The sequence below is a fragment of the Pagrus pagrus genome (assembly GCF_965226575.1).
Source record: "Pagrus pagrus genome assembly, chromosome: 19".
NCBI classification, from domain to species: domain Eukaryota; kingdom Metazoa; phylum Chordata; class Actinopteri; order Spariformes; family Sparidae; genus Pagrus; species Pagrus pagrus.
In genome coordinates, this window is record NC_140203.1 from 8098497 (window position 1) to 8122844 (window position 24348).

At 40.9% G+C, this 24348-nt stretch overlaps 2 protein-coding genes and 1 long non-coding RNA gene across 6 annotated transcripts in view; 2 read left to right on the forward strand and 1 right to left on the reverse strand.

Annotated features, from left to right (window-relative positions):
- LOC311249051 overlaps positions 1-17904 on the reverse strand; it is a 31603-nt gene extending 13699 nt beyond the window's left edge. The window contains exon 1 of the long non-coding RNA XR_014621109.1: positions 17824-17904. This is a non-coding gene — a long non-coding RNA (uncharacterized lncRNA). The remainder of the gene's footprint in view (positions 1-17823) is intronic.
- znf532 (zinc finger protein 532) lies at positions 1326-15334 on the forward strand. Of its 2 annotated transcripts, none has more exons than XM_084383239.1 (9): positions 1326-1409; positions 5560-7915; positions 8748-8929; positions 9733-9909; positions 10644-10806; positions 11553-11855; positions 11993-12105; positions 12749-12887; positions 13001-15334. In XM_084383239.1, exons 2-9 carry the CDS (start codon positions 5591-5593, stop codon positions 13502-13504), a joined length of 3906 nt encoding a protein of 1301 aa, XP_084239365.1. In that variant the 5' UTR covers positions 1326-1409; positions 5560-5590; the 3' UTR covers positions 13505-15334. The 2 variants fall into 2 exon arrangements, with proteins under 2 accessions (XP_084239365.1, XP_084239366.1); XM_084383240.1 differs by lacking the exon at positions 1326-1409 and adding an exon at positions 2408-2735.
- Positions 16445-22509, forward strand: oacyl (O-acyltransferase like; the record flags this gene model as incomplete). Of its 3 annotated transcripts, none has more annotated exons than XM_084339737.1 (15): positions 16445-16601; positions 18631-18764; positions 18862-18940; positions 19037-19172; positions 19297-19499; positions 19599-19811; positions 19892-19994; positions 20077-20178; positions 20328-20493; positions 20572-20651; positions 21222-21332; positions 21490-21613; positions 21749-21935; positions 22026-22168; positions 22260-22509. In XM_084339737.1, 15 exons carry the CDS (start codon positions 16445-16447, stop codon positions 22362-22364), a joined length of 2043 nt encoding a protein of 680 aa, XP_084195863.1. In that variant the 3' UTR covers positions 22365-22509. The 3 variants fall into 3 exon arrangements, with proteins under 3 accessions (XP_084195863.1, XP_084195864.1, XP_084195865.1); XM_084339738.1 differs by having other exon boundaries at positions 21228-21332; XM_084339739.1 differs by lacking the exon at positions 16445-16601 and adding an exon at positions 18117-18181.
- Between the last annotated feature and the right edge of the window lie 1839 nt (positions 22510-24348).

Here is a 24348-nt window from a genome sequence, read left to right on the forward strand (position 1 = left end):
CCTCTCTGCTGCCTGTAGCTGACACGAATGGAGGCAAAGTGACGTCATGTGACCGTGTCTCTGTTCGGGGTGGGGAGCACAGCAACCTCAGCCTCCTCTCCTGCACTGAATCTGTCACACTGTAGAGAGGCAGGAGGCACCATGAGGGCCTTTTATGATATATATGCACAAATCCAGCTGCCCTACAGTGTGTAACATGCATTTGTGTTGTCTGATGAATAAATCTGGGATGTTCCATCACAATGACGGCTAATTAGTTTATGCTGCAGCAGTCATGGCTGCCTTTGATAGCTCTGACAGATGTATGAAGGACTGGTAGCAGGCCAAAGAGAGACAGCCTTATTCAGCTGAAAGCCTCTCTCTGCACTCTCCCAGGTAGGTTATGAAATGCTTGATTTGATCGTGTTTTGTTTACCAGCTTATTCATCAAGTGCTGTAATGAGATTTCATCTTTGTACTTTTTGATTGCCTTGTTATTAATGTGTTATTTCTGTGTCGGCACACCGCTGCATGAAGAATCGAATCAGGATAATCGTGCTCATGTTTGCACTGCCGGAATATTATTACAATCGTTCATGTGCACGTGACAATCAGGACTGAAAGAGCCGTTTTCTCTTACATTTGTTTGTCCTTATATATCTGCATGTGGGTATTTGTCTTTAGTTTACGACACTTGCTTTAAAAACAACAAAAGCAGACACAGGACTCTTTGACCTTGGCATACACAGCACACAAATTGGCAGTCTGGCAAAACAGAGGCCTCAGCTATTTATACATTGTTATTAATAAATAATGTTATTGATTCCTGAAGGAAAATGTGCACGATTGAGACTTGTTTGTCAGCATATTCCCGCATATATGTCCAGTTATGGCACAGGCCTAAAAATGAACATAGTGTACATATTCAAGCCTCTATAATACTCCTTTCCTGCTCATTTCTTCTTCCTCTTCATCTCCCCCACCTCCCTCTGTCTCCATCTCCCTCTCTCTCTTCTTTCTCTGCACCAGCTGCTGCTGCTGCTGCTCCAGAGCCAGAGAGAAGAGTCCCCTCACCCCCCTGCACAGGCAGAGACAAAAGGCCTGATTCGCCTGCTGAACACTGCCCCCTCTCTCCATCCGTCCCTTCATGCACGGCCGTAGTGGTGGTGGTGGAGGTGGTGGTGGTGGTAGTGGTGGTGGTGGCGGGGGCTTCAGGAGAAAACGAGGCCTGGACTAGGACTAAAAATCTAGGACTGACCCAGTGAAGGAGAAAGAGAAGGAGAAGGGGGAGGGGAGGAGGAGGAGGAGGAGGAGGAGGAGGAGGATGGGGGCTGGAATGGTTGGGGCTGAGTAAAGGCAGGTGCTGAGGCCTCTACAGGAAGACTGTTTTTTCCTGAATATCTCTCAGAGTGGGAAAAAATCTGACAAGGGTATGCCACATTTACCTCTATATATGCATGAACGTGCATGTTTATGTCGGTGTGTCTCTGTGGCGGCATATGTGGGCAGGGTGGCATGTGTTTGATGGGAATCTGTGGAGAAGGGGGGGTTATGAGTGATCTGTGTTTGCCCATGTCAGATTGTCTGTGCTGGGGGTCTTTGACATTTCTTGTCTTTATATGTCAGTGGCTGCTGGGAGCTGCACGAAAGTTTGTTGTAAGGAGTGAAAGCACTGGGGGATCTGGGTGAGAAACAGGCCAAGGTAACGGATTAAGCTTCCATTATGGTTACCTAGATATGTTTTCTTTTCAGTGTGTTGAGTTGAATACAGGTGCTGTTATCAGCCATCGTTTAACCTTATATGTTTTTGTTTACACTGTAGGATTTCTCTCTTTTTTTTGCGTCAAGGTAACTGAACTGGTTTGTACTTTTGTGGCCTAATTCTAAGGCAGTGCAACTGACCAGGGTAGTGAATCTCCTTCACACGTGTCTGTAAAATATTGTGCTTTTTGTTTCACTAAATCTACATATATATGAATGGAGTTTGGTGGAAAGTGTTGCAGTGTTTCCTGAAAGGTGGGCATGCTGCTTCTGCCTGTGTGTTTCCGAGGCCGTACTGCAGCACAGGGCTTTATGTTGGCTGACCGGAACCAGCTGAAACCGGTTTGAGGCAGACGGAGGGCTGACAGGAACAATACCGTCTCTGTGCTCCAGTGAGGGATAGAGATAGCCCTGGCTACTCCATGGCAGCCCTTCACAGCTCAGCCACTGGCTACCAAGGCACAGACCCTGCTGCTGCTGCCACCGCTGCCGCTGCTGCTCGCTGCTGGCTGGATGTCGGTGTGCTATGCAGCACGACTCACAGCGGAGGGGGGGCAGGGAGATATGGGAAGGGACGAGGGCAGGGGGACGTGACTGGCTGGGAGTCTGTGAATCTGGAGCCTAGAGCCTCTACACACACACACACACACACACACACACACACACACACACACACACACACACACACACACACACATGCACCAACACATACAGGGGCATGATCTATCTGTCTGTTTGTCTGTCTAGTGGTGCAGAGAATGGCTCAGGAGGATCCTCACCAGTACCACCACCACTCACCAGATCCCTGGATGTAACCTGACCCTGTATTCTGGGCCTTTGCCTGGTTGGGAAGACATAGGACTGTTTTTTTCCAGGCAGGGTGGGGTGGATGGCTTCTTGTGGGTTAGTAGTGTTGTGACTGTGTTTGTTGCAGGATGGAAGGAAGGAAGGAAAGAAGGTTTGGCTAGTGGCTGGACAGGGACGGAGGCAAGAGGGTGAGGAGTGGCTGATTCACTTGCATGTTTCCACCATTGCTATTTTACTGAGATTGTAGCAGTCTTTTACACTATGTGTGTGGTTTTCAGGTGGTAATGATGCATGTGTATTAAACTGCAGTTGTTGAGAGGTGTTGTGTGTTGTGTATTTTTCATATTTGTCTGAATTTAACCTTCATTTACTCTCTACGTCAGGCTGCTCTGGCTGTGACTAGCTGTTCTTTCCACCAGGCCTTTCTCTCTGCTGCAGCCTCACACAGCTCAGCAGCCATTTTTCCCCCTCACTGCATTTCTCGCCTGCCCTCCCCCTCCATAACATTTCTCCCTCTCTTTCTCTGTCATTTTGTTTTCCTCATTTTTCAACCATCCCATCATCTGGATTAAACTGAGAATTGTTTTGAAACCAAAGATGAGGCTACAAGATATGGTTCTGTGTGCGTGCAGATGTGTTTGGATCAGAAAGCAGCGCTGGTTTGGCTGCACGTATTGTACAAGCAGAGCAGCTCCATGGCTGTGGCTTTTGTCCCCAACACCCATGATACATACATACAAGATGCATCTCACTCCTATCATCTTCTATTTGATCACATTAAAAAAATAAAGACGGGTTTGTTTCTGAAGAGTGAAGCGAAGATGTTTGATAACAACTTATACCACATTTTTGTTATAGAATTCACTATGAAACCACATTCTATCGGTTGTATCGATATATAGAACATGATGTGTTTGCTTCAAAGAGTGACTATTTTTGAGACCTAATCAAAAGCCTTTTCCATTGTTGTCATGTTCATACGCTTCAGAGTTTAAAGGATAAGTTACCCCCCCCCCCCCCCCCCCAAAAAAAAAATAAATCCAGTCAATATCTACTCACCCCCATTGCCGATGGTAATTCGGGTGAAGTTTACACAAAACATTTTTCTGGAGCTTTACAGCAAAACAGCGTTGCAGCACTCTCCGAAACAACTGACGTTGATGGGGACTTTGTTTAAAATGTAACAAAAAACCAAAACAAATGAAAAACCATAAAATAAAATACAGCTCATCAGTGTAACCCAAGTCTCTGGAAGCCCACTGATCTCAAAATTGATTCGAAAAGACGTTATTTACACCTTGTTTAAAGCCAAAATCTTCACTGTAGCTGCAAAGCTACAAGCGGTAGCGCGCACCTCGTCTGAAGTGGGTTCAGAAGCTTGCATGTCGAGGGCGTAAATAATCTCAATTCAAATCAATGTGGGATCTCAGGACTCCCAGACGTGGGTTAGGCCGGACAAGCTGTATGAGACCATCTACTTCAGCTGTTTAGGAAAATGTTACAACGCTGTTTTGCTGTGAAGCTCCAGAAATGTTGTGAACTATGAAACTCCCCCCAACTATCCACAGACTTGAGGGTGAATAGATAATGACTGAATTTTTATTTTTGGGTATTCAAGTATTGTTTACATGTTTCATTCACCCCCAAAACCTGCTGACTAGTGCCAGTCCACTGAAACTGAAATTACTGAAATTACTAAAATAAAAAGTACATTCATCTTTGATAATGTATTCATAAGTCTCCTAATGATATATGACAAAATATATATTCAAACAGCGGGTGGTCATGATGCAGGTCCTTGCCCTTTTCCACCAACAATTTTTCAAGTAAAATGAATTACATCGGCTCACTGGAATAATATTGACTTGACTTTTAATTTGTTTAATTATAGCAATCCTGAGCAAATAGTGATTGAAGAGGAAAATGTTTTCCTGAGTACCCACATTTAATGTCGTCAAAATGTCACATCTACCCCCTGTGTGGATCAGCATGTGTCTCTCGCTCAAACAGTTCAATAAAGTTACCGATTGTAGGGACAAATTAGGCATAAATAGGAATAATTGCACATACTTGTATGATGATGCTATATGTCAGCTCAACTTACACAGTTTGACTTGATGACATTGTAAACATCAAGCACCAGAAAGTTAACATGGTATTTAAAAGGCTGTATGTGAACACTGGCACACCACGTGGTGACAAATCCACCAAAAATCATAAAGTAATTCACAAAATATAGGTACATGCGACATCAACATTTCAAAAATTATTTAATATCTTAAAAATATATAATTTTTTTGTATAAGTGAAAAGGTAAATAAAAGTTTAAGAAATGTGAAGGGCTCTATTAGTTATTTATACTGACTCATGAACAAAATCATATCTATCACTTAGTCTTAATTAGTCTTTTAGTGTTTACTGTGCATCCTCAATCAAAAAATCAGCATGAAATGTTTGCTTGAGAGTATTAAAAGACCAAATGATTAAAAAAAAATATGACCAAATCATTACTTTGAAACCTAGAGTCTGCCTCTTGATATGAATTGCCTAATCAAGATATTTCACAAAGAGAAAAGGCCTCATTAGAGACTAATGATGGAACATTTCACCTTTGGGGTTTGACAGACAGGCCGCATTTTTCACTTGTACAAGGAATATAAGGAAATGCAGAATAGTTTGCGATATAATTTACTAAGAAAATACCAGCCTACGAAAATTTAAACCAATTAGGGAACTTTGATCTATCTATGGATTTTATGAGCTTTTATCTTGCACAACTCTAAAACCAAAATAGATTCACATCCAAGACATTTCATGATCTTATAATCAGATTTCCATGAAAAAGGATAACTCTAAGTCTATAAACCTACTGAAAACAAAAACAATGGTGCTCTTGTCGGTTTTAGGTCTAACGACCACCCTCAATTATGTCATAACATTAGATAAGGTTAAAAAAAGTTGTAGTAGTACAAGGCTTACTATTACTCATTATTCTTCCATTGTGTTCCCCAGGTGATCTCCTCATCAGAACAGGAGCAGGACCATGGGAGATATGAAGACGCCAGACTTTGATGACCTACTGGCAGCCTTTGACATCCCTGACATGGTGGATCCTAAAGCTGCTATTGAATCTGGCCACCATGATGACCACGAAGGACAGCTCAAGCATTCCAGTGGCTCAGGGTCTACCAATGAAGACGAAGCCCACCACCCCTCAACAGGACATGATGTTGGCGTTAGTGTCATTGTTAAGAACATCCGAAAAACAGACACTACTGAGCATGGTGGAACCATAACAGAAAAGGATGGGCATTTCCAAGGCCATCCACAACCCCATTCAGTTGGCAATGGCAATGGACTTCATAATGGCCCTGTGCCCACAATACCACCAGGTACTCATTACACCAAGAATGGATGGAAAGCTTTAAGAGAAGAAGGACAGCCACTTAACAACCAATCATCTACCTTCAATCAGTTCAGCCCCATCTCTAGTGCAGAGGAGTTTGACGATGATGATAAAATTGAGGTAGATGACCCCGTGGATATGCAGGGAAGTCGTTCATTCTTTAGGGCCGCTGCTAAGAGAGAGGACCAGAAGCCCAAATCTCCTGTATCAGCAGACAATGTTTCCAAGCCTAAAACAAACGTAAACCAAAAACATAACAATGGCACTCTGGATGGTTCCAAGTGTAATGAGCCCCCTCAATCAAGTTTACCTGAGGAGGAACACAAGGAAGCTGCCCTCAAGTCTCATGGTCAGGGGTGCAAGGAGGCTGGAGAGTCATTAGGGCTTGTTAATGTGTCCAATATGTCTCAAGTTAAAGCCAAGTCCTCTGCAAAGCTTTCATCTTGTATAGCAGCCATAGCAGCCCTCAGTGCCAAAAAGGCTAGTTCTACAGACCTGGGTGTTTTTGATTCTCCCACAAAACAGAAAGAATGTATTCAGGCCAATGAAAATCAAAGAGATCCGCAGAAGCCACATGAGCAGGAGTCTGCTCTAGAGTTTGCAAAGAGGCTGCTAACAAAAACACCAGACAGCCCATCCAGTGTCACCAGTGAGGGTAGCAGCAAAGGTTCACCTGCCTCAAGCACAGACACTGCACCGGTCATCCCAAAAGTCAGGATCAAAACAATCAAGACCTCATCCGGCCAAATCAAGCGTACTGTCACCAGAGTTCTGCCAGAGTTTGATCCAGAGGGTCTGAGAAAAGGAGAGACTAGCCCATCTATCATGGCAACCACCAGTGCAATTTTCTCATCTCCCACAAGGCACTCTCTGCCAACCACAGTAGTAGCCACCACTGGAGGCCCTTCGATTGAAATAACTAAGCAAATGACGATTAAACCCGTGGCAACGGCTTTCCTGCCTGTCTCAGCAGTCAAGACAGCTGGTTCCCAAGTCATCAACCTGAAGCTTGCTAACAACACTACAGTCAAAGCAACAGTCATCCCTGCTTCATCAGTGCAAAGTGCCAGCAGTGCCATCTTAAAAGCTGCTAATGCCATCCAGCAGCAGACTGTCATGGTACCTGCCTCCAGTTTGGCTAATGCCAAACTTGTGCCAAAGACAGTCCATCTTAGTAAACTCAATCTTCTGCCTCAGACTGTATCCTCTGCTGTCTGTGATCTTCAAAAGGCCTTGTCCTCCTCCAAACAACCACGGCATCAACAATCACAAGTCAAACAGAAGACAATTCTCCCTGGCCGAGCCTCGAAGAAAGTCTCTAGGGTTCAAGTGTTCGCCAGCTCTCAAAGCTCTGTAGTGGATGCCTTCAATAAAGTATTGAGTAGCATAAATCCTGTCCCTGTGTATGTCCCAAACCTCTCTCCGCCAACCTCAGCTTGTATCTCTCTACCCTCACGTGGCTACAAGTGTCTGGAGTGTGGAGATTCATTTGCTCTTGAGAAGAGCCTGACACAGCACTACGAACGTCGCAGTGTGCGGATTGAGGTCACCTGCAACCACTGTGCCAAAAGTCTAGTGTTCTACAACAAATGCAGCCTCTTGTCTCATGCCAGGGGCCATAAGGACAAAGGGGTTGTCATGCAGTGCTCACATCTAATCCTAAAACCAATCCCTGCAGATCAGATGATAACAACATCGCCCCCATCAGATCCACCCACTGACACCACCTCCACCTCCAAAGCACTAGCACCTACAAGTCAAGGGAGAGTCGCTGGTGGTGGGTCCCAAAGTGCAGTGATTTCAGCTCCATGCAGTGCTCCTCTTGTGGCAGCAATGCCCTTGGAGGACGATGCATCAAAGCTCTGCAGGCACAGCCTAAAGTGCTTGGAGTGTAATGAAATGTTCCAGGATGACAGCTCATTAGCTATGCACTATCAACAGGCATCGGAGTCCAGTGAGCAGGTGTGTAACTGCTACATAATATGATTAAATGAATTTTAAATGTCTGAATGTGAAATAATTATGACTTCGGATAAGTTTATTAACACAAGTTGAAAAGGTACAAAAAGTTGAAGGTAAAGATTGTGTACACAAAAACGTTCAGGTTGATGTTCACCTCAACTCCCAAGGTGCATTTCCCATCTGTAAAATCAATTCATTTTTAAACTTGGGATACATTTTGGCCAAATTCAGGGGCAGATTTCCCAGAAACAATGTTCATGTAATTATAACTGCTGGTCAAAACACACACCTACATAACCATTACATTACTTGGGAGAGTGTTGTGTTTCAGAAACATTAAGGACATTATTTAAAGGAAATTGGGTAAATTGGAGTTCAAAGTGGCACAATCACTGGCACAGTGGCACCCAACTTCGCTAGTCTGTGAAATGCTGTTGATCATTAGATCTAGACTTTTCAGTGTAACAAGGTCTCAGACCATTAGAAAATTTGATTTATTATTACTGATTTTACATGCCAAAATGTTGAGATATCCCCAGTAACAACCACTGTCAATGGGACTATTTATTCAGTACAAAGTAGTTCCAAAGAAAACTTTTCAGAAGACTCTGAAGATTATCCGAAATAACCCGGACTTTCTTTCTGATTTTAGAAAGGAGAATTTTTCGATTCTTTGGCTCAAATATCCAAAATTAACCAAATGTGTAGAAACCATTAGATTTAAGTGTGGAAAATCAGTTTTTTGTGAACGTAATTTGGGGGGTGGATAAAAGTTACCTATGACGAAATGCAATTCATGACTTTCTTTATCTCCTTTTTTCTGGGCCCATAGAAAACATGCACCATCTGCCAAATGCTTCTCCCAAATCAGTGCAGCTTTCTGTCACACCAGCGAATCCACCAGCACAAGTCTCCATACATCTGCCCAGAGTGTGGCGCCAGCTGCCGTTCTGTCCACTTCCAGTCACATGTCACCAAGAACTGCCTACATTACACCCGTAGAGTCGGCTACCGGTCAGTCTACCTTGACTAAAATCATGACAATATTAATCTTCATTTTATTTTTCTCTTGTGTTGTGATATGGTTCCCAAAGTTTGAGTGAGAGCAAGTTCATTCAACAACTTTAATTTCCAAACTTTTCCTTCTGTTACTACCTGATTTTTTTTTTTTTTTGGACAGTCAAATCTGATAGATAACAAATTCACGGATTTGAGTGTTCTTTATTGTAAGTGGCTATACTAAATGTCTTCTGTTCTTTCTTTGCCACTGTCATTTCTAATTACAGTTATTAGTTCGCCAATTTGCTCAAGATTGACAATCTCATATCAATGAAAGCCATCATGAAATTTAAGGGGACAAAATTGGACAGTCAAAATGTTTTTTTGGACTCATTCCAAGGTACAAGCCATTAAAACTGAACATTCATTTGTAACTATTTGACCAATTATGGTTCAGTTATGAGTCTGCTCAATCGAAATGTTATGCAAAACTTTTTTCACAAAGTTAAAACCTGCAGTGCTAGAATACAATGCGTTTCCTCCCTGAAACAAGAGACAAAACCAAAAAAGCAACTCAGTGAATGAAAACCTAAAAGGTGCTTTTTATTTTGGGAAATCTGGTTATTTGTTTTTTTGCAAAAGAGTTAGATAAGAGTGATGAATGAAGGGTCAAGCTAACAATCTCCAATCTTATCATCTACCTCTCAAAAATAAAGTTAAAATGCATATTTCTCCAAGAAAAGGCTCATATTTTTATCGCTTATTTAAAATTGTATTTCAATCTGACTTTTGCAAACTCCTATTCCCTCTACCTCCAGCTGTGTCCACTGTAGTGTGATCTTCGCTGATGTCACAACTGTAAAATCCCACATCCAGAACACTCACTGTGAGGTCTTCTATAAATGTCCTCTCTGCCCCATGGCCTTCAAGTCTGCACCTGGAACGCACTCTCATGCGAACACGCAGCATCCCGGAATGAAAGTTGGGGAACCCAAGTAGGTCTCATACATGCTGTATCTACCATTCAACACATTGTGGACACTTAATGATGATCTAAAACAAATATGTTGTAGTTGTGTATTCCTCTTTAAGACAGAAGTCAGCAAAAGTGTGTGCAGTTCTGTTGTATGTGCACATTTTTAAAATTCAGTGCAAAACACAATTTAATATGTAATTAACATGAGAAATAGTATGCACGACACATATAATACACAAGCTTTTTCCTCAAATAATCATTGACTGCACTCAGACACCATCAACACGCTCTTCCTTTCACACTGGCCAATATAACCTAATACCCATGTCCAATTCATTTTTCTGAGGAAAATCACCCTTGCTGCGTCATCACTAGCAGGATTTGTGGGTTTTAGACATGGAGCTTATCTTTGTTTTTTTCCACATGGCAACCTTTCACAGACTTTCAGTGTCCATCATCAGCACTATGAATAATGCAGGTGCTCAGCCGCAGGTGCTTTTCAATCAACTGGGTGGGTTAGGCCCTGGTTGTACCCTATGCTTAAAGGAACTATTTGTAAGAACAGTTGATTTTTGAGTCTCATTCCCAACTCATCAAATAATGATGCTCTGGGTTTCCCAACTCGTGAAAAACTGATGCTTTGGGATGGCGTCTTGTGATCACTTAGGCATTGACATTTCTTCTCTTTAAGTCTTTTATATTTCACAGTGAAATCCTTGTGTTTTTCTAAGGTTTTTTTTCTCTGTCTTTCAGGATGATCTATAAGTGTTCCATGTGTGATACCGTGTTCACATTGCAGTCCCTGCTCTACACGCACTTCGACCAGCATGTCGTCAATCAGAAAGTTTCAGTGTTCAAATGCCCTGACTGCTCCATGCACTACGCACAGAAACAGCTCATGTTGGATCATATTAAGGTGGGCATTTAAGTGCAACTCTCGCCAAAATGCAACCTAGGCTTTTTTCGTGAATGTACCCGAGTCAAACCTTTGTGTAAAAGCATAATTACGATCAATCTTATAATAATAATAAATCATTTTCAACTGCGTGCTAGGGCCAGCTGTATGGTAGCATCAAAATTGCTATTTTTAAAACACTAAGAAGACTCGACACAACATGAAACTTTGCTCGTAGTATCACCAGGGTCTCTACACATGAATACGAGCATTGAGAACATTGTTTGTGTACACAGAGTTTACTAAAAAGAAGGTTTTTGAACAACTCACGTTAGCAGCCGCTTGCTCGCCACCGTCCTGCCAGTCGAGATGCGTCGATCCCCAAAGTGGCGTAACATGGAGGAGAAAGCTTGAAAATGATTTGTACTCGAAAACGAAACTACGGTAAATCTTAAAAGTGGCTTTTTCATCGTAATTATGCTTTTACACAAAGGTTTGACTCAGGTACATTCACGAAAAAAAACTAGGTTGCATTTTGGCGAGAGTTACACTTTAAGAGCACTTATTTTAGGCATGCTTGATAATAAATATAATCACTTCTAATGTGTCCTGACTGTGTTTTCAAACCTCAAGCTGTGAATTAATGAACAAGTATGTGTGACTCAGTAATGCGGTCTTTATTCAAGTATTCAAGGCAATTATATGAGAAATACTTAAGGGTTTAATAACTTCTAGGCTACAATTTAATTGGCATGATATTTTTTTAGACCATCCATGGAACCCTGAAGACCATCGAGGGTCCACCAAACCTGGGGATCAACCTCCCTCTCAGCACCAAGCCCACTAACAGCAACAGCACCAGTAATAACAACAGCAAAGATGGAGGAAATGTCAATGGTCAAGACAAGGGGGAAAAGAAGCCTTCACCTTCACCGCTAAAGAAAACAAACAGTAACTGCTCAGCGGACCTCAAGAACCCTCCTGACACGGGATACACATGTGGAGACTGCAACAACCTCTTCAGTTCCAGGGAGGTCTTTGTGGCTCACATGAGGCGTGAACATGGCAAGGTGAGCGTTTGAAACCATTCTCATAAGGACATTTCGAATTTGTGAATTTATTGATTTGCAATCTTCCACAAGTTAAAGAGGAGAAACATGATCTATGCCTGCATTTTAAGGTCTAATGCATTCTCGTTTTATTGCAGATACTGAAGAAACACCCATGTCGACAATGTGACAAGTCCTTCAGCTCCTCCCACAGTCTTTGTCGACACAACCGTCTGAAACACAAGGGGCTACGGAAGGTCTACACCTGCCCGTGAGTACATACAACCAGTGTTTTTGACAAGTCTTGTCATTGTTCATTCATACCCTCCAGAACAGCACACAGTAAAAAAAGAGAACAATTTTCTGATTACACTATTAAGACACTATCACATTACAACACTATTAACAGGACGTCATCATGACAACATCTGCATTAAAACATCTAAAAACAAACTAAAAAGATCTTTGTTGTATATTTTGTTGAGTTTTGCACTTGTATTAGTACTTCAATTGTTTCCAACAACCCAGAAGTATTTCTCAAGGTAATAGCGCATTTCATTCGAGCGCCTGTTGCTATAACTTGCAGAAGAGATTCAGAGAGTCAGAGAGTGAGGATGGAAGTCAGCTAACGTGACTTAACATAATGTGAATAAAAATGATATAAATACATTACCTCGTCAGTTAATATTTCTGGCTTAGTCACGCCAGATAGATTTTCATTAGCAATGTTGGTTGTTTAACAATGACGACAACGACTCCCGTAATCGCACGCTAGGTCTTTTGTTTAGTTTTGAGTGAGAGACCCCTAGGGTCAGAAATTACATACTGTGGAATTAATAATACATTTGCAAGTGAATTGTATGTATGCAAGTAACAGAGGACTAATTCAGCTTGTTTTTATTGTACATTAACAGACAATGCCCAGCTCTCAGTCAGCCGTTCACTAAAAGAGTGCTGCTGGACCAGCACATTCAGCTGATGCATGGAGCCAAAGACCCAGAGGGGAAGAATGTCAACTCTGATAATATGGAGGCTTTACCTGACAAGAAAACGGTACTGTGGAAGACATTTTCATGCATACATTTATCAGAACGAAGCACTCCTTGTGAAGTGACTTTCATGGTTCTCCTATGATTCCTAACCAATCGATTTAATCCCCACCACAGACCCTCAGCCCAAAAAGGAAGCCAGAAGAGGATGAAGGGGCTCCAGGCTTGAACTCGAGGGGCTCTGACTCACAGCCACTGAAGAGGCTCAAGGTGAACATCCTTAAAGTCCACAAGTGTGCAGTCTGTAGCTTCACCACTGAGGACATCGCAGCTTTCCACAAGCACATTCCTCAGCACAAGTCTGACGGCTCGTCCTATCAGTGTCAGGAGTGTGGCCTGTGCTACACTTCGCACCGCTCACTGGCCCGACACCTCTTTATCGTGCATCGGCTGAAGGAGCCGCAGGGTCTCGCCAGATACCACGGACGGGGCAAGGACGATGACGAGAGTCAGAGAGAGAACCAGCTGGATGTTACAGACGAGAACAATGACGGGACGCCAAATACCAAATGCAAAGTGTGCGGGAAGACGTTTGAAACGGAGGGAAACCTGAACACGCACATGAGGACACATGGGATGGCGTTCATAAAGTCAAAGAGACTGAGCGCAGCTGAGAAGTGAGAGGGAAATACTTTAAAATCATTCCATTTAAAACAAACACTGTACAGTTTGTTACATTTCTGCAGACAACCAAGAGTATCTCAACAGGCTGTGGTTCTGCTTTATATACATAATGTACATGAACTACAATATGTATACAGTATACACACAAAAATATGTAATATATGTCAAATTCACTCTATGTGTCTTGAAGTAAATGGAACAAGATAGTTTTTTGTACACATACATGTTTCTATAGGCCTTGAATAGATCTTTTTTATAGAAGAGCTTTTTTATTTTAAAGTTTCCATTGTTGTCTTATCACTAGGACTAGATAATGTATGAATATATGGTCGTAATGGGATTAATCCTCATACAGTCAGCAGTGTTCTGAATTTTTTATGCTGCTAGTGTCCAACGAATGTCTAAAAGACAAAATATACATATATAAAACTTCAGGTTTCCCCACAGTACTGTAAGTTATCCCTACCTGAGGTCTTCAGTTTCAACTTAATAGTTGAGTGACAGATTTGCATCCAACTTTCTTTGTGTTTCAGCTTTATTTTTTTATTTCACAGATAACAAATATTATTTTAAGGTCATATTGCCCTGCACTACCAGACATGGATTAGAAAAATAAAATGTTTTTAATTGAAACCTTATCTGGAAAGATGAGCCATTATGTTATATCTTAATTTGGCAAAATATTCTCAAGCTATAAAATAGCTCAGTATGTAATGCTGCAGATCCTTGTACTCTTCGGTTTGATGCGAGGATCAAACTCCAGTTGAGATTTTGTATGAAACATAATTTTTACATTTAAAAATACTATTTGAGACATGGGCAGACATTTTAAGATTTTTTAACACACATGCTTGAAACTTCTGTGTTCTTAATGGAACCATTGAAGAACCCTTTTGAAATCCTAATTTCTAAGAGTGTATAATAAACCCTGGCTCTGGTCTCTTTCTTTAATGCATCAACAGAATCTCTGCATTAATCTTGAGCTGAAATTACATGAAAAAAATCAGAGGATTTCAGACAATCAGACAAAAATAAAGCGTATTTTTAGCTGCATCTCCATACCACCTTGTCCAGTTATTATCATTTACATATCAAATACATTCCTAGCAAAAATGTGGTGAATAGATGCATTTAAAATCAGTTTAAGCACTCCCAGTTTTGTGGATGATTATGTTAACATTTAACACCAGAAAGAGTCTTTTAAAGACAAACATATTGGCCAAATTTGAATTTTTTTTGAGAATATATTTTTAAAAAGATTGTCAAACTTTTCATTCCTGTCTTAATACAAATGGCAGCTCTTTGTGATTACAACTCACTTAAAAAAAAACTGTTTATTTACCTGAATATGTAAATTATAAGATATAAAGCACTTGCCTTTTATTTAACAGTATCAGTTCTTACAGCACAGCATAAATAAAGCTGCAATGACTCTGTATTTCGTATCCTGCCTTCAGTTTGTAGTTTAATGTGAAATCATAATGAATGTTCATTTACAGGAATAACACCGGGGAAAACATCTAAACTGAAGATAAACTTCAACGAATGTAAACTTGGCTGTGAAACTTAATTATATACAGTAAGACATACAAGACAACCAGTTCAATTACATCAACAATTACTCTCAATCACTTTTGGACAGTGGTTTTTCTACTCTGACAATAAGACTTTAACTGTCTTGCGCTGTAAAACTGCATGTGAGAAGCAGTCTGTGAATTGTTTGTTGATTAGAATGTGTCTTGCTGATGCTGATGCTGCTGCTGTTTTTAGACATTTCTGATGCTTGTATACAAAGCTGTTCTTTATGTCAATAAATGATGAAACCTGCCAGGGGCGAGATCTGATGTCGGCTGCACATGAGACATCAGCTCCTCTCAATGGAAATATATCAGACATCCTCTCGGGATCATTTATACTCATGCTCGTATGGTTCTGTTGTGTCATGGATCATTGTAGCATGAAGGTTGAAAAATCAAAATTTTGGATTTTGATAACAGATGTTTCAGGTCTAAATGTCCTGCAATCAAGTGAACATGTTCATGTAATTGGCAGTGGTACACTTAGGAGTGATATTTCACAATAAATACTATGAAATTATACTTAATTATACTCAAATCATGCTAACCCTGTCTCCTAAAATGTTGTTTCCATACAACTAATCTAAAACAGAAACAGGAAAATGTTGGATTAAACTTTTTAAGATGACCAATTAAGATGCTTTAATGATAGTAGATCTATTGTGACTGAAACAGGGGGTCTGAGTATCTAAATTATTGTCTTCTCTCTCTAGCAAGAGCTCAAAAACTAATTGATCATAACGTAGCTGCATCATACTGAACGTGTATACACTGTTTCTCTCACTGTTGCCAGGTAAATTTATGGCACTTTTATGTAGGTTTTTATGACAAGCTCACCCTCTAGTGGCCATTGTTGATTTATCTCAATGACTAGACTGTCTATGATGTTATTTCTCCCATATGAGTAGAAAAATAGAAAAAGATATAATCAATTTATTCTTATCCAAAAAAAAATACCAACAATTCATGAAGCAATCAGACAAGACCAGGAAAAACAGCTGAGTATTTTAAAGTCAGACTGATTGTATTGTAACATATCTTTTGTTCCAGCAATAATGATGGGGCTATACAACTCTGACACTGACTTGTAGCCATCATTATTAGACCTGCACTCTAATTTCCTCATCCTGTGCAGTCACATACTCACAGCCTGGCTCTTCTCTGTCAGCCTCGCACCATCATGAAACCAAATCCTGTTCACACCTGACACAGAAAACCAGGTGGGGACGACCTAGGGTCACCAAAGCAGCTTTTCAATCCATCCCATACAAAATGAATTTCATGCTACCTTCTTCATGATGACATGCCCCATCCTTTGTTATTTAAACACATCTGCTAAAAAGATTCTGTCAGTCTTAAAATGACCCCGTTTTGGGTGGTGTTGCTTCTGTTTGCAGGGCGTAGTGTAGCGCTGGAAAGTACACAGGCGTCAACGGTGAGTCAAGGATGTATGGATGATACCAACAATTTCCTCTGGGAAATTAAACAGGACAGGCCAAAGGAATACGCTGTTCTCAGTAAGTGTTGCTGACTTTTAAAAGGCTTTTTCTTACTGTATGTTGTAGAGTCGCTTTTGCATTTCCAGTCTGGGGCGTCGAGGTTCAAGCCCATAAAAAACTAAAAAAGCCTGACTGAGGAAAGCCGTTTTTATAGAAGAGCTCTGCAATGACAATTAAGCCATTATTTTTGTATTATTTAGTTTATTCATGTAACTTGGTATTTACTTTATCTGTACTTTTAACCATTTATGTAGCCTGCTCTGCTTTTCCGTCAACCATGGATCATGTCATTGGTTAAAGCAGTTTTGTTTTGTTTTTCTCATGCGAAAGTGTCCAACATATTATTTCTTATATTATTAATGATTAACCGACAATTGATTGTGAAGGCAGCTGACTATCAATTAAATCAGAGGAGAAAGATCTTCATTGACTGAGATTTTTATGCCTAAACAAACTCTGTTTTCATGACTGAATAAATTGAATACACAAACTGACCTTAAAGGACAACACATTATATTTGGCGGACCCTGCCACCTTTCTGGCTTCAAACAGTGTTCTGGGGACCTTAATTTCCAAATTCAGTTAAGGAAAAGATCAAATATTATGAGTTTGAATTTCTTTTCAAAAACTACATAGTGCCCCTTTAAGTATCAAAAGTAAAAGTAGAGGTTTTTATACATACATTTAGGCCTATGTGTTTATATGTAATGCAGGTATACCGATTATCAGCCTGACTGACTATCAGATACGATATTCTGCATTTTTGTCTGCTTATTAGAATCATTTTTTTAAAATCTGCCTGCTGATTGCTGCAAAGTAACTAGTTAGGCCTAATTAAAATATCAAATATTGTAGTGGAGTAAAAAATACAATAATTGCCACCAAAATGTAGTGGACTGGAAGTATTACAAAGCTGAAAATGGAAATAATCAAGTAAAGTATAAGTACCTCAAAATTATACTTAAGTAAAATGCTTGAGTAAATGTACTTAGTTACAGTACAGTCCATTACTGACAACCAACAACCTATAAATGTAAAATTTCAGAAATCACCAATTATTTACATCCCTTGATGCTATGTAAACAACACATTTATACAACAGCTTCATTGTACAACTAAACAGGGTAATGTAACGTTAAATTACTACATCACCTGAAGTATTTGTATACACAGATAACGAGATACAGTTACAAATGAGACAGATAAATACAGAAATAGACAGAGGGTGTATCTGACTCACTTTGTTTATGATGAAGATGAAGTAATCCATATCCACGTCGTCTCATCTCCTTACACTAGTTTTTCCGTTACTAGAACTCTCTCTCGCTAACGTTAGCTAGCTGCTAGCCAACTAGTCTCAACACCACGGCAGCTAGCGACACTGAAAAACAAGCTAACTTATGTTATATTAAAATATTAACACACTGCTGTGTACTGTGAGGCCATAATATGATGGCTTCAACTTTTCATTTTGACTTTCTTTTACCCGAGACTTGTTCATTTACAGCTTTAAAGTCGCATTATTAGTCACTGCATCTGATTGTTTGACACTTGACGCCAGTAATCAAAGTACGCCAACCTCACCTGTCTGTCATTCGGTAAGGGTGCAATACCGTTTTTGACCACATAGACTTACTGTCATTGACCAGCAGTTACAATGGAGGGGGGCGCTGTTTCACCCAGTTCGAGGCAAGTGAATGGAAAATGGGGTAGTTAAAGGTCCATCATGCGGAAACTAGCAGTGCTGAGGGGGATGCACCCCCTAAAACGAGGCTATAACATATGCCGAATTTACAAGAAGGCCCAAGTTATTGAGAAGTTGTCAGAAACAGCACTTGACAATATTTGAAAAGTTTCTTCTAACTCAACAACTCACTAAATTGAGGTATTTTATAAAGGAGTCTGGGGACGTTCCTCATCTTCTTGCTGTTGTTGACTGTAGTTGATGTGGCTGCTTTGACCTGTAAAATGCTGGTGTTCAGGTTTGGTTTTTGTTCTCTGCACTAAGTTGCATATGTGTGTTGTCTGGTGGTGTGTTGTGTGTCAGTGTATGATGCTTTTGGAAAGATGGGAAGCAATGTTGAAGGAGGTAATGCCAACCAGCCTGGCTTGCTGAAGGAGTGCCGCTCTGCCCGCGGTCCAACCTTCTCTGGACAGTACTGCCAGGTGTTCCTTAGGCAGGTAACCACAACAACAAAAATAATCATAGGAGATAAAATATCATCCTGACAGGCAATAATCTGATTTTGAACACATTTTTTTTTTTACTACCGTATAGGGAACAGTCCAGTACTTTGTGGGTATTTGTGTTCCTGACTCCTGTGGGGAAGCAGATGTAGAAATGCTGGTGCTGTACGGTCAGTGATCAAAATTCATATTTTATTTTCTGTACTTGCTTCAATATAATTCAATCAGTGCAACACTTGTTTTTTTTTTTACTTGTAACTTAACAGGGAACCTTCACACTGATCAGATGTCCCTCATTGCTCCTTTACCTCCCATCCTGCTCAATCAGTCCTCTCAGGAAATGATCATGACCCACTGTTTGTCCAACACCAGTGCACCTGATGCATCAGATGTCACCTGCCTGTCAGTATATAATTAGACATCTTTTTTTTTACCCTCTGTACTGTCTTATCTGCATGTAAACTTGTAATATTACTTACTCTGCTTGCTTGATCTTTACCTAAAACAGATACCTTTTGTCCTGCAGGTTTGTGTGCTGTGTGATGGTTGCAATTCCTCTTGCGGCTACCATGTTTACAGCTATAATAAGGTGGCAACGGAGCAGAGAAGTGAGTCCAACGGCAGAGTCTTCCTGTTTAAACACCGGCCTCAACCTTTATGGGACCTTGAAGACCAACGGCTCCTCCAATAGTGAAATAAATAGTAACGCTTTTGAAGAAAATGGTAATGGTAAGTACAGTGGTTGTCAACACAAACACTGCTCAAGATGTCCTGACACAGATCTCATTAATATTCAGACATTGCTTTATTGAATAATGTCTTTTGTAGACAGCATCAGCCACACTCCACTGTGTCTCCCTCGAAGCTGTGTGTACCGCTGCCTTCAGGTGTTCTCTCTTCAAACGACCAGCCAGGGTGTCTTCAGCACCTCCTCAACCATCTCAGGAGGAGGCTACTCCTCCCTGAATGGAATCCGTGTTCTCAGCCTGTTATGGATCATGTGTGGACACTCGGCACAGTTCTCCGTCATCAACAACCTGGGTACATGACAAGACTCTCAATGATTTGCTCATTCAGTTTGTGTGTCTTTCAGTTCTCACACTGCATCGTCTCCATTGCAGACAACTACAAAAACTGGAAGAAAACGGTTGAGGGAAACCCTTTGTATGTGCTCACCATGAGCGGACCGGTTTTTCTGGCTGTGGACACCTTTTTGCTTCTAGGGTGAGCCCGAAGCAACATGAAGAATATACAAAGATTTTTGTTGTGAGTGTTAAGTTTTTCTACAGCAGCTTTTGTTTTGCAGGGGTCTGCTCAGTGCAAGGTCTCTGCTGGGCTCAATCGACAGGGCTGAAGACAAACTGAGCCCCAGTTTGGTGGCTGACTACCTCTTCAAAAGGATTAAAAGGTGCTGTATACTGCAGTAAATTGTGTTATGATGATCTGTCTGCGTTACTGTCTCTTTTTTTGGCAGTAAAAATGGATTTAGAAGCTCATAATGTACCGCATGATCTAAAACCAGTGATGTAAATGTGTGTTCTCTTTGTCTTTCTACAGGATTCAACCCCTGCATATGTTCATTATGTGTCTAACCATTGGCCTCATCTCTCTGGTCCAGTGGGGACCCTACTGGTTCCCATTTATAGATACAATGATGGACTGTAAGACTTACTGGTGGGCCAACTTACTGCTGATAAGCAATCTCCTCCCAGTCCATGAGATAGTAAGTTTAGGCAGTGATTTAGATATGCTGAATATAAGCTCAAAATCTATTTGACAATTTATCTCCCAATCTCCACAGTGTATACCTTGGACATGGTACCTGTCTCTGGACTTCCAGTGTTATGCCACCACTCCTCTGTTGGTCTACTTTTACAGACTGTACGTCCTTTCACATGATTATATTCAGATAAAGGTCTAGTGTGTAGGATTAAAGGGAATCTCAACCCAGTTGCCAGAATTTATTGTTAAACTTGACATATCTTTATGACGTAACTTTACGTTTCCTTAGGGTGAGGAAAAAAAATCATGCTTTGGCTGTTTTGGTTGTCACAAACACAGCTGGAGATGTACTGACTTCTCGGCAAAAACACTCAGTTTTGTCGCCACAAACGAGGCTGGATGTTGTCCCGACGTCTCCTTAAAATTATCCAGTGGTGTCATGCTTACAAATGTTGAAACACAGCCATGAACTGCAGTCACTTGCTTGGCCTCTTGCCTGTTACTCCACCGAATACTGGCTCTGAAGAGTGCCTTTAAGGATGTATTTTTAGCTGCCATTGTAGGGGAGGGAAAGTCAGGGGGTAATCAACTGTCTCTAAATCCTTCTCACTGGACCTTTCAATCAGATTTCTACCTTGGAAAAAAATGCTGTACATGTTTGAATCGTGGCCACCGCTGGGGCTATTTCACACCACAACAACTCCAGTACTGTGATCTTTTGTTTATCAGAAACAGAGGTGTGTTTACAGTCGTCGCTGGAGGCCTCCTGTTGATGACCACCGTGAGCAGTGTTGTCATAACTGCACTCCTGCACCTGCCAGTCTTTCAGCCGTCTACACTGTAAGACCTAGTGATGGTGGTCTAGCATCAATGCAAACAGCATAGGAACCAAATGCATGAAACTGACCTTAATAAAATCAAAAATATAAAAGAGATGAAGGGCAAACTAGTCATTCCAATTGTGTCTTAACATTTACTTTATGCATTTACTTTGCAGGACATCTGAGAATTATGTCTTGTATTACTATGTGAAACCCTACACAAGATATGGGCCGTTTTTAATAGGGATCTTAACCGGAATATACCTGACAACAAAGAAAGATCAGCTGTTAAAGAAAAAGGTGAGGACATCTGATTACCTGCCACAATCACTACACACAACTTATATAAATGATATTTTCTCATATAATCAAGCCAGACAAGCACACACACAAGTCTAAGCAGCTATCACACTGATTTGCTTATCGTGTCTCCAGTGGCAGGCGGCACTCGGTTGGTTCTGCTGCCTTTCAGTCATGGCTGTGTTGGTTGGATTGGCCTACATCCTCAGGGAGACTCCAGCCTATACATCCGTGCCGCACGCCCTCTACCAGGGACTGCACAGACCGCTCTGGGCTCTGGCTGTGACCTGGATCATACTGGCCTGTGAGGAGGGTTACGGAGGTAAAAAAAAAAAAGCTAGACTTTTATACATAAAGGCAGAAATATATATGTTCTATGCTACATCTTCTGTGTTTCTCACTGTTTCTCCAGGTTTTATAAAGAGCCTCTTGTCACTGGGTTTCTGGGTTCCTCTCTCCAACATTAGCTTCGCCTGCTATCTGACTCATCCTGTCTTCATCCTCCTCTACATCGGCTTGCAAGAGACCCCGATCCACTACTCAGACATCAACTTTGTAAGTATCTCAGAGCGCACATTTTCATCCAGGTTCATCGAGCCTCACACTGAGGTTTTTCTGATTGTATTATGTCTCCTCTATTCTTTAGATGTACCTGTTCCTCGGTCACGTGGTGCTCACACTGACGGTGAGCTACGTGCTAACTTTGCTGGTGGAGAAACCCTACCTCCTCCTCAAATGGAGCAGTGCATAGCGGACAAAAGACCGCTCCAGTTAACATCCTTCATTTTATTTTCTGTTTGTTCGTGCCTCCTCAGCTATCGCTGTTGTTCAATTCTACTTTTGTAGAAAATAAACCTGTTTGTTTCTTTAAATAAAAGAAGTAATGGGAAGTTTTCTCGCAACACTCGTGTGACTGGCTTCCTTGTGACCCAGCGTGTTTCCCCGCCATCCATATCCGTCCTATTAACGGTTCAGGTGTAAGACAACACAACACTTTCCATGGCAGCGAATCAGAATTTACAAGTGACCCTGTCTCAGCTGATGAGATCATAACAAAGGTTTTCAGTTTCTCGTGACGCAAAAACACCCAGCTACGTTTCCATCCGAGCACTCGAGTTATGCAGGCCCACTTAATGCTTGTGAACAGCCTGAAAGAAATAACTTGATCCCTCTGACACCGTTCATCACAGAGAAACTTACTTATTATGTGTTTTTTTACTGGAAAGATGGTGTAAAATCACAGTTACTATAAACTGCTATCAGGGGTTTTAAAGCTTTTGTTTAAATTGCTCAAATTTCCTCCTTGTATCATGTTTGACCCAAGGATGGAGGTAAAAAAACAAAAAACAAAACAAAAAGAGTAATCCAATTTCTCCACAAATCTTTGCCATCATTTCCAGTCATGTCTTATTTCATACCACTATGTGGTCAGTGGTCTGAGAGTAAAAGCCAAATATGGTTTGCTATTTCTTTCATTGCAATGGCTTAGTCAAGATGTGCATGTCCGCTATGGCATTCCTGCCTTAATTGGTTCTGGAAAAAGCATCCCTCAACTGACTCCCTCACTCAGACACACGCACACAAACAAAACGTGGTTGTGACGCACACTTCTTACATGTGCTGCACCGTTTTTCCACCTGGTGCTGTATGACGGGGGTCTAGGGAAGGAGGCCAGACGCCAGGCTGAGGCAGACTGTGCAACAACATGGTGTAAAAATATATCTTGCTTTGGTAAGATGACACCTCTCTCACTCTGACTACAAGAGTCCATGGGGCCACGTCCAATCCCAAACCCCACAACAACATGCTCAAGATGGTTTTAACGTGTCAGAGACTGTTCGAGCATTTTCAAATGTTAAACAACGAATTAAAGTATAAAATTAGCACTATTTTGGATCAAGAAAAAACAAACTCCAGAACTTTGTTTATTCCATATATTTCCATATTTATGCTCGCATTTAAAAGACATACTTACACCCCACTGTACTTATTGCTTAATTAAAAGAAACAATACCACACTGAAAATGCAAGTTGCAGTCCTTCATTAAAACCCTACTTAAGTATTATTAGCAAAATGTGTCACATTTAAATGCTTTGGATGTTTAAGGTTGAGCTAATTTTAATTACTGTATATGTTTTATATCTTTATAGCGACGCTGTAAAAACCACATATCTCTTAAAAGTGTACATGAGAAAAACAGCCTGTTTTCATCTTTGCGACTTTGCATTTTGCAGCTAATCCAAAAGGTTTTTAAATAGTTTATTAATGTATGAAGTTGCAGAGTTACATCATAACAAGTCCTCCTATATTAAAGTCGAGTCCAAGCGCTGCTTGGTGATGTAATTAAAGTTATGTGTATGTATGTCTCTTGAAGTAATATTGCAATAAAGATACCACAGTTCAAATGAAAATAAATACACAACAACCCCCACACACAAGCACATGCGTCAACAGTCCAATAATATTCCTCCTGTTGCTTAGTAGATTTACAAGGCCGCACAAGAACAGGACAGGTGTGGACCTACAACTGTTACATAACAGGGCTGAAAGAGCAAAAGGACATGACACCATTTTACTGGTTTGTATCGTCATCCTCTTCTGTTTATTGTTCTTGTAACTATAAACCCTTTGTAGTGTTTGTGTGTGTGTGTGTGTGTGTGTGTGTGTGTGTGTGTGTGTGTGTGTGTGGGTTTCATTCATAAAACTCGTCACTGGTTTCTCACGCACACACTCA